This window comes from Panulirus ornatus, chromosome 24 (genome assembly GCF_036320965.1).
Source record: "Panulirus ornatus isolate Po-2019 chromosome 24, ASM3632096v1, whole genome shotgun sequence".
In the NCBI taxonomy this organism is placed as follows: domain Eukaryota; kingdom Metazoa; phylum Arthropoda; class Malacostraca; order Decapoda; family Palinuridae; genus Panulirus; species Panulirus ornatus.
In genome coordinates, this window is record NC_092247.1 from 2,417,910 (window position 1) to 2,433,227 (window position 15,318).

The 15,318-nt window shown below is 41.4% G+C and overlaps 1 protein-coding gene across 9 annotated transcripts in view; it reads left to right on the forward strand.

Moving 5' to 3' along the window:
- LOC139757010 (protein turtle homolog B-like) overlaps window positions 1-15,318 on the forward strand; it is a 179,120-nt gene that overhangs the window by 143,835 nt on the left and 19,967 nt on the right. For all 9 annotated transcript variants that reach the window (XM_071676957.1, XM_071676962.1, XM_071676960.1 and 6 more), the window contains exons 7-11: window positions 2,461-2,605; window positions 7,196-7,326; window positions 10,046-10,205; window positions 12,180-12,274; window positions 12,547-12,748. In XM_071676957.1, the coding sequence (XP_071533058.1) occupies window positions 2,461-2,605; window positions 7,196-7,326; window positions 10,046-10,205; window positions 12,180-12,274; window positions 12,547-12,748 (733 nt within the window). The remainder of the gene's footprint in view (window positions 1-2,460; window positions 2,606-7,195; window positions 7,327-10,045; window positions 10,206-12,179; window positions 12,275-12,546; window positions 12,749-15,318) is intronic.

The window sequence follows — 15,318 nt, forward strand, 5'->3', positions numbered from 1 at the left end:
CAAGTGGTTTGATCACGTTAGGAAAAGCAATGGACCCAACACTGAGGCCTAGGGGACTCCACTTGTCATCCTTGCCCAGCTGGAGATGGCCACCTTAATATGTGTTTTCTATAGCCTCCCAGTCTGGTACCTGTTGATACACTCAGCTACTTCGCCTGTCTATAGTTTCGATACTTAGCTTCATGAGTCTTCAGTAAGGTGGAGTGAGAGAGGTCTCCAGTTAGGGAGTATACAAACTACTCGTCAATTTCTTTGGTCAAAGTTCCTTGCTTACTTGCTCATAATCAGTCATGCAAAGACCATTTCTCCTCATGAGCTCCTTTTGTCTCCCATTTAGGTCGTTTATGTCAAATACTCGCTCTTACCTCCACCCGATTATCTTCTGTATCGTCTCGCAGGTTGTGCTCATTAGGGCGCCTAGTCAATAATTTAGGGTTTCTTCTCTGTCACTAATTTGAGTATTGACACAAACGTGAACATTCTTTCATTCTGCTGCGACATATCCATCAATGAGATAGAGTTTCAACAACACCACTGGGTTGACATGGATCCCTTTGCACTCTCGAGCACAAAATTGTGAGATGCCACCTTGATCACAGGATATATACGGGTCTCGCTCTTTCATGAGGTTCACCACTTCCACTGGATTAACTTTGATAATCTCTACGGTATCATCTCCTTACCCCCGGCTGGTAATAACGACACCTCCGGGTATCCCAGTGTGAACGCATTCAGAAACCTCATATTCACCTCCACACATTTCCTCTCTGTATCAGTAACATTTGCTTCCGAGTCCTTTAACCTGATTACTTGGTTATCAGTTATCATTTTGTTTCTTAGAGATTTGCGAAATAGTTTTGGGTGTTATTTTGGTTTATCGATTATGTTTCCTTCATACCATAGGTATTCCTTCCTTCTTGTTCTGATATAGTCATCTCTTTCCTTCGTTTTACATTAAATGTAGGTTGACAGTCGTGTTTGCCATATGTCTTCAGAGTGTCTATGACTTTCCTTCCTTTACTACATATACTATTGAATCATTCCTTTAATTTTTTTCTTTATCCCTCTCTCACTTTACCTTAATATTGGTACATAAATCTTACGTCCTGGTTCTGAATTTCATAATATCTAATGTAACTTCGCTCTATATCTAGGTTACGGACTTCGGTCTCCCAGTCTTGACGTACTTCCCTCATGCTATATCGTCTGACTCAAATACAAAGTGATCACATGATCATAGACAATGTGTCGAGGTCTATTATCTCTAGATGAAGTTCCTCAGTATGTAAAGTTTATTACCACTGCCTTTTGCCACCTGCATTGTTTCTCCAATTTCATCAGATGGTTAATAAGGTTCATCAGGTCTACGTGGGGAAATATACATCAATCAGGATATTTAGAATTTTTGTGGTAAATCTTACCTGGTCTTTCTACTAGTCTACTAGTCACTTGCTACTATTTCTGTCTATGAGAAAAGAGTTTCTCTTGTGTTGCCATGTCTCAACCTCGTATATGTACCATATATATATATATATATATATATATATATATATATATATATATATATATATATATATATATATATATATATATATATATATATATAATGATTTCTTAATCATACGTACAGTACGAATGACGACATTAAAAAATTAGCTGAGACTCTGGCTGTTGTTGTAAGCGTGGGTGACCGTGTTTTGAAGCTTCATTTTGGAGTATGGTAGTTGATTTCCCACTTTCTCCAGAGTACTAACAATCGGTGAACTCTCATGAGAAAGTTTGATCCATATTCGCATGTGTGACTTATGTCACTACGTAGCGACAGTGGAGAAATACTAGCATAACTCACATCCGGCATGACTCATTCTCATAGTAGAAGATGAATATAAAAGTGTCTGTTTAGTTCTCCAGACGTAGCTACAGATCCACGAGTCTCCTCAACTCCTGTGTAAATCATATAGTTTATAATTGAACATCTTCACTATCCAGCTTATTACACAGACTCTACTCCTGTATATATCATATGATTTATAATTGAACATCTTCACTATCCAGCTTATTACACACTCAACTCCTGTTTATACCATATAGTTTATAATTGAACATCTTCACTATCCAGCTTATTACACAGACTCAACTCCTGTATATATCATATAGTTTATAATGGAACATCTTCACAATTCAGCTTATTACACAGACTCAACTCCTATATATATCATATAGTTTATAACTGAACATCTTCACTATCCAACTTATTACACAGACTCAACTCCTGTTTATATCATATAGTTTATAATTGAACATCTTCACTATCCAGCTTATTACACAGACTCAACTCCTGTATATGTCATATAGTTTATAATTGAACATCTTCACTATCCAGCTTATTACACAGACTGGCAGGAGCAGCAAGGTGATCCCTATACTGTGACCCGCCTCCTTGTTTCTCAACTCCGACAGACCTCGCACGGGGGCAACGTGTCTACCTCAATGGTGCGACTCACGCCCAACGCCTCGGACGACGGGCGGCTCCTGGCGTGTCGGGCCGAGAACCGCAACGTGCCTACAGCGGTCATCGAAGACACCTGGAAACTTAGCGTCTACTGTGAGTTCCCAGAAATCCTTCCCAGACTCGTATATAACCTGGAATTACCAGGTCATTGTTCAGTGTTTCGTAATCTTGTTTCTGGAACGCAGTTTTGCCTCATACCACTTGCCTATTAGTGGACAGTGTCTACCAAGACTGGTATCCGAGTGTCTTAGGTTATTTTCACCTGGTTTATGATAATGGCCAGCACGAGCAACTCGCTGCACACTCCATTTTCATTACATCTGTAACTCTGATACTATCATGACTTCTATTTTCCGAGTGAATAACACTCTACACCACACGAGATGTCATAATCAGATTGGATGAGAAATACATAATCTTGGAGTCATTACGTTGATGTGTGATGTAACATAATATCATAGTCATCATTTACCATATTGGCATTAGGATATTCTCTAATATCGAATCCATTTTCCATTGTAAAGTACAAAAGTTAGATTTTGGTCAAGAGCAAGAGTGTTCAGTCTTTATCGTAGTTAGAATGTGTCTTGTGATGCTACGTACTCTTACCTTTCCATCCACTTTAGTTGTACGGACAACTACATAATTTAAACACATGATGTAAAAGGTATTGAAAGTTATGTTATCCATAACCTCTTCAGAGTTTTAGGAATACCCCATTCCTGCAGCTCATATATAGAAGGTAGACAATCGTTACTATGAAAGTATTCCTCACAGTTTAGTGTTGGGATGTATTTGTGCTGCTTCGCCTCCACAAGATAATGATCAGACGTCCCTCAGGTCCCCCACTCAGCACCTTAGCGTCCAAAAGTCTCTCTCTCACGCTCCTATCAATTAACACATAATCCAATAAGGGCTCTCTGGCCATCTCTCCTACTTACATACGTATACTTATGTATATCTCTTTTTCAACCAAGTATTCCCAATCACTAGTCCTTTTTCAGCACACAAATCTAGAAACTCTCCACCATTTTCATTTACAGCACTGAACGCCCCATGTACACCAATTATATCCTCAACTGCCACATTACTCACCTTTGTACTCAAATCGCCTATCACTATGTATAACCCGGTCTCGTGCATCAAAGCTGCTATCACAGTCACACAGCTGCTTCCAAAACACTCGCCTGCCATGATCTTTCTTCTCACGACCAGTTGCATAGGCACCACTAATCACCTATCTATCTCCATCCACTTTCAGTTTTACCCATATCAACTTAGAGTTTACTTTCTTCTCCTCTATCACATACTCATACGACTCCTGCTTCAGGAGTAGTACTACTCCATCCTTTGCTCTTGTCCTTCTCATCAATCCCTGACTTTATTCCCTGGACATTCCCAAACCACTCTTCCCCTTTACACTTAAGCCCACTTTACACTCGGATCCAAAACATCCAGGTTCCTTTCCTCAAACATACTATCTGTCTCTCCTTTTTTTCTCATCTTGGCTACATCCACACACATCTAGACACCCCAATCTGAGCTTTCGCATGACTCCTTCTTCTGTGTCCCCTTTTAAAAAGTTAAAATACAAGGAGGGGAGGGTTTCTAGCTCTAGCTTCCGTTCCCTTTAGTCGCCTTCTACGACGCGCTTGGAATGTGTGGGAAGTATTCTTTCACCCTTATCCCCAGGGGCAGTATATATATATATATATATATATATATATATATATATATATATATATATATATATATATATATATATATATATATACAATGGTAAGCTAAAATTTGGATGTTGCCCCAAAGAATTTCGTAAAGGCTGTTTTTTTTCTATAAAATATTTCAAACGATAGTTTTGTATCATTTGGTGAGACATCGACGTCGATTCGAATATTGGTGTGTGCCAAATTCATTAAGCTTCCATATGAATTCCATCATATGAATGACTGACTTCATTACAGCGTTTTGCACATCGGAAAGATAATGCTGAAGTAATGTAGAAAATCTATCTACCCCATTATGTGATAAAACTAAGGGTAGATCCCTTAAAATACTAAAGGCTGTTTAGGAATGTCTCTTCGATTATCCAAAGCTATTTGGGAGTTACGATCTGTTAATGACAGGATTGTTAGCTTTTCTGAAAATTACTAGAACAAAGGGTGAGCTACGTGGTTCCATAAGTTGTGTCTTGGAGGGTCACAAAGATATTGACATAACCTTTATTATATCGTGTCCAGGGTCATTCGTTGCCCTATAACTGCGCGTGATATATATAGTATCCTCGGCAAAGCTATGATCACATACATTATTCCCCAGGTATCCAGGTTTATGCCCTGCTAAAATCTATTGGTAGGTAATCAGGGAATTTTTCATGAGCGTGATCCTACGTAAGCCTTACCATGTTTGTATTTTCCTTTGTCATAATTCAACTCTTGCTTTACTTACCGATAATTTGTTTACTGAACAAGACAGAATGGACTCTCCTGGAGCGAGAAATTACTCGACGAGATTGAATTTCTTTTATGTTGCAGACGATACATTCTTGCAGATGACATATCACTCGGGGCGCAACCACGTGCAGGCAGATGTTCAATATATATATATATGTATCATTTCTAAATATCATACTTGGTCGCTGTCTCTCGCGTTAGCGAGGCAGCGCAAGGAAACAGACGAAAGAATGGCCCAATTTACCCACATATACATGTATATACATAAACGCCCACACATATACATATACATTTCGAAGTATACATATGTATACATACACAGACATATACATATATACAATGTACATATTCATACATGCTGCCTTCACCCATTCCATCGCCAACCCGCCACACATGATATGGAACCCCCCTCCTCACGCGTGCGATGTAGCGCTAGGAAAAGAAAACAAAGGCCACATTAGTTCAAACTCAGTCTGTAACTGACGCGATTTGATAAACAGGAAATTGTCCAAGACGATCGTCTTGGACAATCTCATAACTGTCATGTATAACGCACCGAAACCACAGCTCCCTTTCCACATGCAGGCCCCACAAAACTTTCCATGGTTTACCGCAGACGCTTCACATGCCCTGGTTCAATCCATTGACACTACATCGATCCCGGTATACCACATCGTTCCAATTCACTCTTTTCCTAGCATGCCTTTCACCCTCCTGACTGTTCAGGCCCCGATCGCTCAAAATCCTTTTCACTCCATCTTTCCACCTCCAATTTCGTCTCCCACTTCTCTTCGTTCCCTCCACCTCTGACACATATTTCCCTTTGTCAATCTTTCCTCACTCATTCTCTTCCATGTTACCAAACCATTTCAACACACCCTCTTCTGCTCTTTCAACCACACTCTTTTTATTACCACACATCTCTATTACTCTTTCATTACATATTCTACTCAAACACCTCATTTCCAGCACATCCACCCTCCTCCGCACAACTCTAACCTCGTAACCATATGACATTGTTGGAACCAATATTCCTTCAGACATACCCATTTTTACTTTCCGATATAATGTTCTCGCCTTCCACACATTTTTCAACGTTCCCAGAACTTTAGCCCTTTCCCCCACCCTGTGACACGCTTCCGCTTCCATGGTTCCATCAGCTGCCAAATCCACTCCTCCAGTTTTTCTCCAAATTTACCTCCCAATTGATTTGTCTCTCAACCCTACTGTACCTAATAACCCTGCTCTTCTTATTCATATTTACTCAGCTTTCTTCTTTCTAAGACTTTAAAAAACTCAGTCACCAGCTTCTGCAGTTTCTCATGCGAATCAGCCACCAGCGGTGTATCATCAGCGAACAACAACTAACTCACTTCCCAAGCTCTCTCATCCCCAACAGACTTCATACTTGCCCCTCTTTCCAAAACTCTTGCATTCACCTCCCTAACAACCTCATCCATAAATAAACTAAACAACCATGGAGACATCACGCACCCCTGCCGCAAACCGACATTCACTGAGAACCAATCACTTTCCTCTCTTCCTACTCGTACATATGCCTTACATCCTCGATAAAAACTTTTCACTGCTTCTAACAACTTGCCTCCCACACCATATTTTTTTAATACCTTCCACAGAGCATCTCTATAACTCTTATCATATGCCTCCGCCAGATCCATAAATGCTGCATAAAAATCCATTTGCTTTTCTAAGTATTTCTCACATACATTCTTCAAAGGAAATACCTGATCCACACATCCTCTACCACTTCTGAAGCTACACTGCTCTTCCCCAATCTGATGCTCTGTACATGCTTTCACCGTCTCAATGAATACCCTCCCGTATACTTTCCCAGGAATACTCAACAAACTTATACCTCTGTAATTTGAGCACTCATCTTTATCCCCTTTGCCATTGTACAATGGCACTATACACGCATTCCGCCAATCGTCATGCACCTCACCATGAGTCATACATACATTAAATATCCTTACCAACCAGTCAACAGTACAGTCACACCCTTTTTTTAATAAATTCCACTGCAATACCATCCAAACCCACCGCCTTGCCGGTTTTCATCTTACGCAAAGCTTTTACTACCTCTTCTTTGTTTACCAAATCATTCTCTCTAACCCTCTCACTTAGCACACCTAACCTAACCTAACCTAACCTAACCATTACCAAGAGCAAGGGTCTCACGTTACTTCCTCCTCCCCTCCTCCTCCCCCAGACACCCCGTCAGCCGAGGCGGTGTTGGGGGCATCGCTCAACCCAAACAACATCCGGGAAGGCGACGATGTGTACTTCGAGTGTCGCGTCCAGGCAAACCCCCGGGCATACAAGGTCGTCTGGAAGCATAATGTAAGTGGAGAAGATGAATGTCTGCTGCTGTATAACCTTTGTATTGTCATTGCTTCCTCTTTCAACTCCTTATACGTGCCCAGCTTTTACACAATAGTGTAATTGCTACAAAATCTGATTTGAAAATGCCTCTTTCAACTAATGTGTCTTTTTTTACCCTGTCTGCTACATGGAATCTGAATTTGACTCCTGCTGTTATATTATGTGAGCTTAATGAATATAGCTGTTTGATATTACCTCTTGTATCTTATAAGTGTATATTATACTATATGCACTTCGGATGTGTTAGCTGCTACACAGTGAGTCAGGAGTACGATGAGCAATCATCTTCAGAAAACCTCTCCTTCCTCATCCACGTACCTGGGTTCAGTATAGCTGCAACGCTAATGGCATTTGAAGCCCACAGACCTGAATATATATATATATATATATATATATATATATATATATATATATATATATATATATATATATTATAAGCGTTACCGGGCTCCTCCTGCCTATGGTTATGCCGCACATGAAGTCGCTATCGGCGAGGTTGTACCATTGAGTCCAATCTCGTTGGAGAACTTGCTACTCCAAATGAGTCCATTTTTCCCTCTGCTCCTGATTGTAGCAGAGCCTTGAACCTGTGCTGTACGACCCTTAGAGAAGGGGCCCTTGGCGTAATAATCATGACAATAACTCCACTGATGATGATGATAAACGTTGATTAAATCAATAGAGTAAAATGCCGAAAGCATATTGAGAAAGGACCTATGGCAAAAAAGATGGGAGGCTGCAGCTGGGGGGAAGTTACTCAAACTTTATAAAGACAGAAGTTAACGTTCATAATGGCTGAGATGTGGCTGTTCTTAACGTCTGTGCGTATTCGTATGGATTCGCTGCGGTTGTCTGTCAAACTGTAACTTGAGAGATGAGGCGTCTAGGTGACAGGATAAGGTTAGGGAGGCGAGGATGACACAATACCTTCATTAACGGTGGTCCAGGTGATGGCTAAGCAGAGTCAGTGTGTTTAATGTATCCAGATAGGTAGTGTAAGAGGCATGGAGAATGATCTCTCACAACTTCTCTACAACGCCTCCAGTACTCACTCTTGTGCAGTGGTTAAAGAGGATGACCAGGAGGGAGAGGGGCACAAGTGAGTTTTCTAAGAAAACTTATGTACATTATTAAAGGTCAGGCGTACGGAGTCCATGTGCCTAATGGCGACGAAGAATGTAGAGACGACAGCTGAAAGACCTGATTATGGTAATGTCGTGTTCCTTCCAGCACAGCTAGTAGTCCAAAGTGATGCAGAGAAGCTTTGTGGAGAGTCTGTGTTCCATCTCTGACTCTACAACAGGGAGTGGCACATGGTTGTAGGTAAGGCTGATGTTTAATGATCACAACCTTAGGTTGGTTGATGGTGAGGTGGCTGATTGTGGTCCAATTTTGGAATCTGTTGACGTTATCTTACTAGGTGATGGAAATGAGAAAGAGGTTGTCAGCGTTAGCTGGACTAATATATAGTCGTCGACATACTTCCATCGGGCAGTCGTGTCAGTTAGTTAATAATTTATCCCAGTAGGGCAACACAACGATTCCATTTTCAAACAATGTTCATGATTATGATGTGGATGACCAAGGTTGAAAAGTCTGGCGAGAACAACAGATGTATTGTGATTCTCTAGATTGTATTATATAAAGTTAGGGAAGCTAACGTTGCAGCAGGAACAAAGAGCTTCATATTACAAAGAAAGTATATATTTCATGCAAGGCCAATTAAAGAAAACAGTTTTCATAGAGTAAGCTAGGTACTGGGTGGTGAACCTTGATCTGAACTCGATCGAGACACTGTGGTCCTGTTGATTTCAATATTGGTGTGTAGCGACAATACACCATTATCGTCTTCACCTCTATACCCATGTTATGCCAAGGTAATGTCACAGAAATGAAAGTCCTGAGGATGACAGTGAGGGAGAGGATGCTTGGCCAAACACCTTTTTATATATCGAGAAACTGTTGTAAGCAATAAGTAAAAATTAAAGTTATAAAAAGGCACGAAAGAACAAAGTCTCATTAGCTATCTCTTCTCCATGTGCTAGAGTTCTCCGCCTATAAACAAAGAGAAAATTTGGCATAATAACACTTGAGTTCGTCTTAAGTGTTGAAGTGTATAGCATAAGAGCCCTTACCTACCTAAGCCTTTCCAGCGTCATTTTCAAGTGCTTGGAGAGTCTCCAGGCACTGACACTCCCCTACTCAACACACTGAACTTTTTAGCATACGGATTCCTCATTTTGTTTGGTCCATCTGGTACTAGTATTTGCTGCGCGCCTTCCTTAATAAGCTTTTACATCATGTAAATCAAACCCTAAGTTGTTCTCAAAACTAAAATGGAAATGGCTGGGTGACGTGAGGTGAAAATCTGTCAACAGATCAATTATCAACCTTGGAAGACCCTGCATAACAAGAGTCCCTTGAAGCAGTTAAAAAAATGTCACTACTAAGTAGGGATGAGCCCTAGTTAACTGGACAGTGACAGCAAGACTCACTTCGAGCACCTGCTTCCTCAGACTAAGGAGTTTCATTACACAGTAGATGGTCATACCAGCAGCATAACTGATTACGACGTAGTCGCGACGTACGCTACCACTGGATTTGTTGAGGGTTGTGGTGCGGTCGTGAGGTTTCTGAAGGCGACCCTCACTGATAGTGACCATACCTGTTGTTCCAGGGTGTGGTGGTGAGGCAGGAGAGGGAGAACGGGATCCTGCTGACCAATAGGAGCTTGGTGGTACAGGAGGTGACCCGTAGCCACGCCGGACGCTACACCTGTCAGGCCAGCAACGTGGAGGGTGACTCCACCTCCCCGCCCGTCACTCTGGCCGTCCAGTGTAAGTACACAGCCTCCACCACATGCCAGCCACTTAGTATCCCTCTTCCACACAGTGGTGTACTTTACCTCCTCCTCCTCAGCCACTGTGTACCACTCCACTGTTTTCCCCTTATTGTGTGCCTCCTTGTCACCTGCCAGTGTGGTCTACTCTGCCTCGTACCACTTTGGTACTGCCTTACCATCCGTTACTGTGTATCATTATCTTGATTCCCGTTTACGACTGCTGCTATCCTTCGCTATAACTGTTTATACCACAGTACCTATCCTCACTTTTGCACCTCCTCATCCTCTTATATCTTACGATTCAATCCTCGTTCATTGTGACTAGTTGTACCGTCCGAGTATCACAACTCTCCTCTGCGTCATTTTGTACGACTTGATCCTCGTTACAGTGTTGTACAGTACTACACTGCCTACAGTTACTATCTTGTCTCCGACCCGTGTACCCCCCCAACTCTGCCGTGCATCATCTCACCCTCTTTCATTCTTTATCAGCTTGGTACTTTTCCTTTGTCTTCCGTCATTGTGGACTAGTTTTATCTCTACTACCTACGGCACATCACCGTATACCAGAATTATCATTATCATTACTATTCTTCCCTGTTTACCGCTCTACCTCTCAAGTTTGTTTCTCATTTTGTCTTCACTCTATTCATCTATGTATGTACCTCCCTTCACTGTGTAACACTCTTCTTCATCTCTTAGCTGTAACTTGTGTATCACCTCTGCTTTATATTTCTCTGTCTATCGTCACTGTGTACACATGTAAGCCACTCGACCTCCTGTCTCTATACATGCCTTTGTCCTCCATTTCTATGTTGCTCGTTGCATAACAATAGTGGAAGCCATTCCACCTATCATTCTGTCTCCGATCACTTAACTTCTGCTGTTCATACTTCAATATGTACAAGTCTATCTCTTTCCTGTGTGTGTGTGTACGTTGTGCCTCCCATTACACTGTACTCACCTGCTTCCTGTTGTTGCACATACGTTGTGCCAGTCTACCACCTCCCGTCTCTATGGATGTTCTTCCAATGCTAAGATTCTTCCGTTCCTTCCATTTTCCCCTGTATGTACATGTGCAGGCATCACGCACGGGGCGCTGCACACTTAAAAAAACTTTGTGTCGTGTCATATTTCAAGAATTATAATTCTCTTAACATAATGACGCAGACTTGACAAAGTGATTTTTTTTTTTTTTGGCCATTAATCTACTTTTCTATATGAACATCCTCCTTTGATGCTTTTCATTTCCATAATGAATGAATTTGCATCAATTAAAACCTGATATTCATTTTGTAGACAAGATCTCCTTGATGGTATTAAATCATTAAGAGCTTACGAGTGAGGACATGCGTCCTGAGAATCATTCACTACCAGAGTTCCAGTCTCTATCATGACAGTTAACAATGACAGGATCATTGACACATCATGCCAGTTAACAATGACAGGATCATAGACACATCATGACAGTTAACAATGACAGTATCATTGACACATCATGACAGTTAACAGTGACATTATCATTGACACATCATGACAGTTAACAATGACAGGATCATAGACACATCATGCCAGTTAACAATGACAGTATCATTAAGACACATCATGCCAGTTAACAATGACAGGATCATTGACGCATCATGCCAGTTAACAATGACAGGATCATTGACACATCATGACAGTTAACAATGACAGGATCATTGACACATCATGACAGTTAACAATGACAGTATCATTGACACATCATGACAGTTAACAATGACAGTATCATTGACACATCATGACAGTTAACAATGACATTATCATTGACACATCATGACAGTTAACAATGACAGTATCATTGACACATCATGCCAGTTAACAATGACAGTATCAAGACACATCATGACAGTTAACAATGACAGGGTCATTATGACACCGTCATGACCATACCGGAGCAACAGTTGTGTAACAGTGAGTGACCCCACAGACGTGCCTTTGTGTCGGCCGGGCCAGGTCAGCGTGTACGGCGTGTCCAAGTTGGAGGACGCCCAGGTCACCTGTCAAGTGGACGCTGTGCCTCAGGTACATCTTACATATGTATGTTGCTCCTCACATGTTCTGAAGCTTCTATAGCATATTATGCTCTTTGTTCTCAAAGACATCATCACAAAATCAGTTTTTTTACCCAGTTGTGACAAATAAAACCAGAACACACAACTGTACTGACCAGCATGTACACTCCTGTATACAACCCGTCAGTCTGTAATATATTGTCCTTTACCGCTGTGTCTGGCCAGTTCTGTGCTCAGATGGTACAGGAGGTATTAAGGGCACCGCCCCTCGGATGTTTGCAGGTAACGCGATTCTTCTGGACGTTCAACAACACGGCGGAGAGCCTGGAGGTGCCCCAGGAGAGGTTCACAGTGGGTCTTGGTGGTCGTAGTGTCGTGATATACACTCCCATGTCCGACCTTGACTATGGTACACTCCTGTGTACGGCGGAGAACATGGTCGGACGCCAGGCCGTCCCCTGTGTCTTCCATATCATACCTGCTAGTGAGTATTCCGTTGTGCGTTGAGACTAAGGGATTTTCCTGGTTTGCATTTGAAGGGCGATGCCGCAACGCGCCATTTAAGATTTTATTTCCATACCTGATTCGATTATACCTGTCACTTGGATGTAATCAGGCAGTGATTCCTGTTATACATGCCAGTTATGTGTTGTACTTACACCAATTAGGTGTAAGTACTGTAAGTTATGCATGCCAGTTATGTGTTGTACTTACACCAATTAGGTGTAAGTACTGTAAGTTATGCATGCCAGTTGAGTTGTACTCACCAATTAGGTGTAAGTACTGTAAGTTATATGTGATGTGGGTCGGTAGGTTAAACCTGTGAGGGCTTTACGTTATGCATTTTGATTACTAAGTATATGTGAAACCCGCGAGTTATACTTTGCTTGTTATATGATAGTGTATCAGCCGATGAGTTATGTTTGCTAGTGATTATATGTTCTACCTGTAGAAAGTGTACTGACGTTATCACTACCAGTTAGTATGATGTAGCTAGTGATGGGTAAGTTTCATACCCAATAATGAGTACACATCATATCCATAAGTTTATATCTTTTCTACCCTCTAATGACTATATGAGTTATATCTATCAGTAAGATATAACTTAAATATGTGCTATATACTAGTAAGTGAGCGTTTGTGTAAAGTTACACGTAAGCCAATGAGGAATTGGGTAGTTATGAATTAGCTAGCGAAGTACCTGCGAAGTCTGCAAACACCCAAGTTTACCAAGGCTCTCTTGCAGAAATTCCTGGCTATAATACCTATCATCGCTAGCGATAGTTTGAAACTACATATTGACAGGTATTGCAAATACTGGACAAAAGTCATGCAGGCAAGAAAAGTGTCCAACGTTTCGCCTTATAATTTCGCCATTAACAGTAATATTACTTCTGGCTTACCCACAATATGAAGGCGTGCCCTGTACAGGTTTCCTCTGATATTCGTGATGTTCAGTACATTGGCACTGAGAACAACGACACCCACGAACACAAACCCACAATTACGCTTCAGCAACACTCTGGTAAATAGTCAAGAGTGGGTTTCATGCACCTCACAGTAAGCCTATGATTGGTATCCTGTGTGTAGGGAGTCAGTCCATCCTACTGTCATAGGATCGATATGAGACTTGATGCTCATGTGTAGGAAAGCAGGAGTTTGTATCTGTGTTTGTATCTTCAGTCCTTTGCCCTAGGAAGTTTTGACGACTTACAAGCTGATAAGTAATCGACCTTTCCGGTCAAAGTATATGGTTAAAGTATACGTGTCAAAGTACATGGTTAAAAAACTGGATGAACGTTGTTGACTCACTTACTTCAAACGAGAAATGTGTATTGCAAGAACATAAGCTTTCTCCTTGAATTAGATACCTAAGCATTGTATAATCGTGTTCGATCAGTTATGGCTTTTGGATTATCATACTGTCCAGTCACCTTACGGCTCGAACTAGCTTGTCTTTATTCACATTTACTTTTAAGTTTCTCCTTTCACACACATGCCAAACTCAAGACGCAAACTACTGCACACTTTCTCACTCGATTTTGCCACTTGTAAGTGCCGTGTCATCACACAACAAATTACTCGCCTCCCTGACAGACCTTCCCCTCACTCCAAGCCTTTTGCATTCGCCATCCTCACCACCTTATCCATCATCAATAGATGCTTAGTAGGAATGAATGCAAGACGAGGTTGGTGAGGGTAAAGTCTGGTATATTTGATAGCATGGTACACCCGACGGTGTTGCATGGGTTTGAGCGTTGGAACCTTAATGCAAAAGAACATAAGAAGGCGGATTTGTTAGAAATAAATTTTTGAGGATATACCGTTTATTCATTTATTTATTATACTTTGTCGCTGTCTCCCGCGTTAGCGAGGTAGCGCAAGGAAACGGACAAATGAATGGCCAAACCCAACCTCATACACATTTATATACATACACGTCCACACATGCACATATACATACCTATACATTTCAACGTATACATAAATGTACATACACTCACATATACACACATGTAGATAATTCATACTTGCTGCCTTTATTCATTTCGTCGCCACCCCGCCACACATGAAATGACAACCACCTCCCGAAGCACGTGAGCGAGGTAGCGCTAGGAGAAGACAACAAAAGCCACATTTATTCACACTTAGTCTTTAGCTGTCATGTATAATGCACCGAAACCACAGCTCCCTTTCCACATCTAGGCCACAGAAAACTTTCCATGGTTTACCCCAAACGCTTCACATGCCCTGGTTCAATCCATTGACAACACGTCGACCTCAGTATACAACAGCGTTCCATTTCACTCTCTTCCTTGCACGCCTTTCACCCTCCTACATGTTCAGGCCCCGATCGCTCAAAATCTTTTTCACTCCATCTTTCCACCTCCAATTTGGTTCCCCACTTCTCGTTCCCTGCACCACTGACACATATATCCTCACTCATTCTCTCCATGTAACCAAACCACTTCCGTACACCCTCTTCTGCTCTCTCAACCACACTCTTTTTATTACCACACATTTCTCTTACCCTTTCATTACTTACTCGATTAA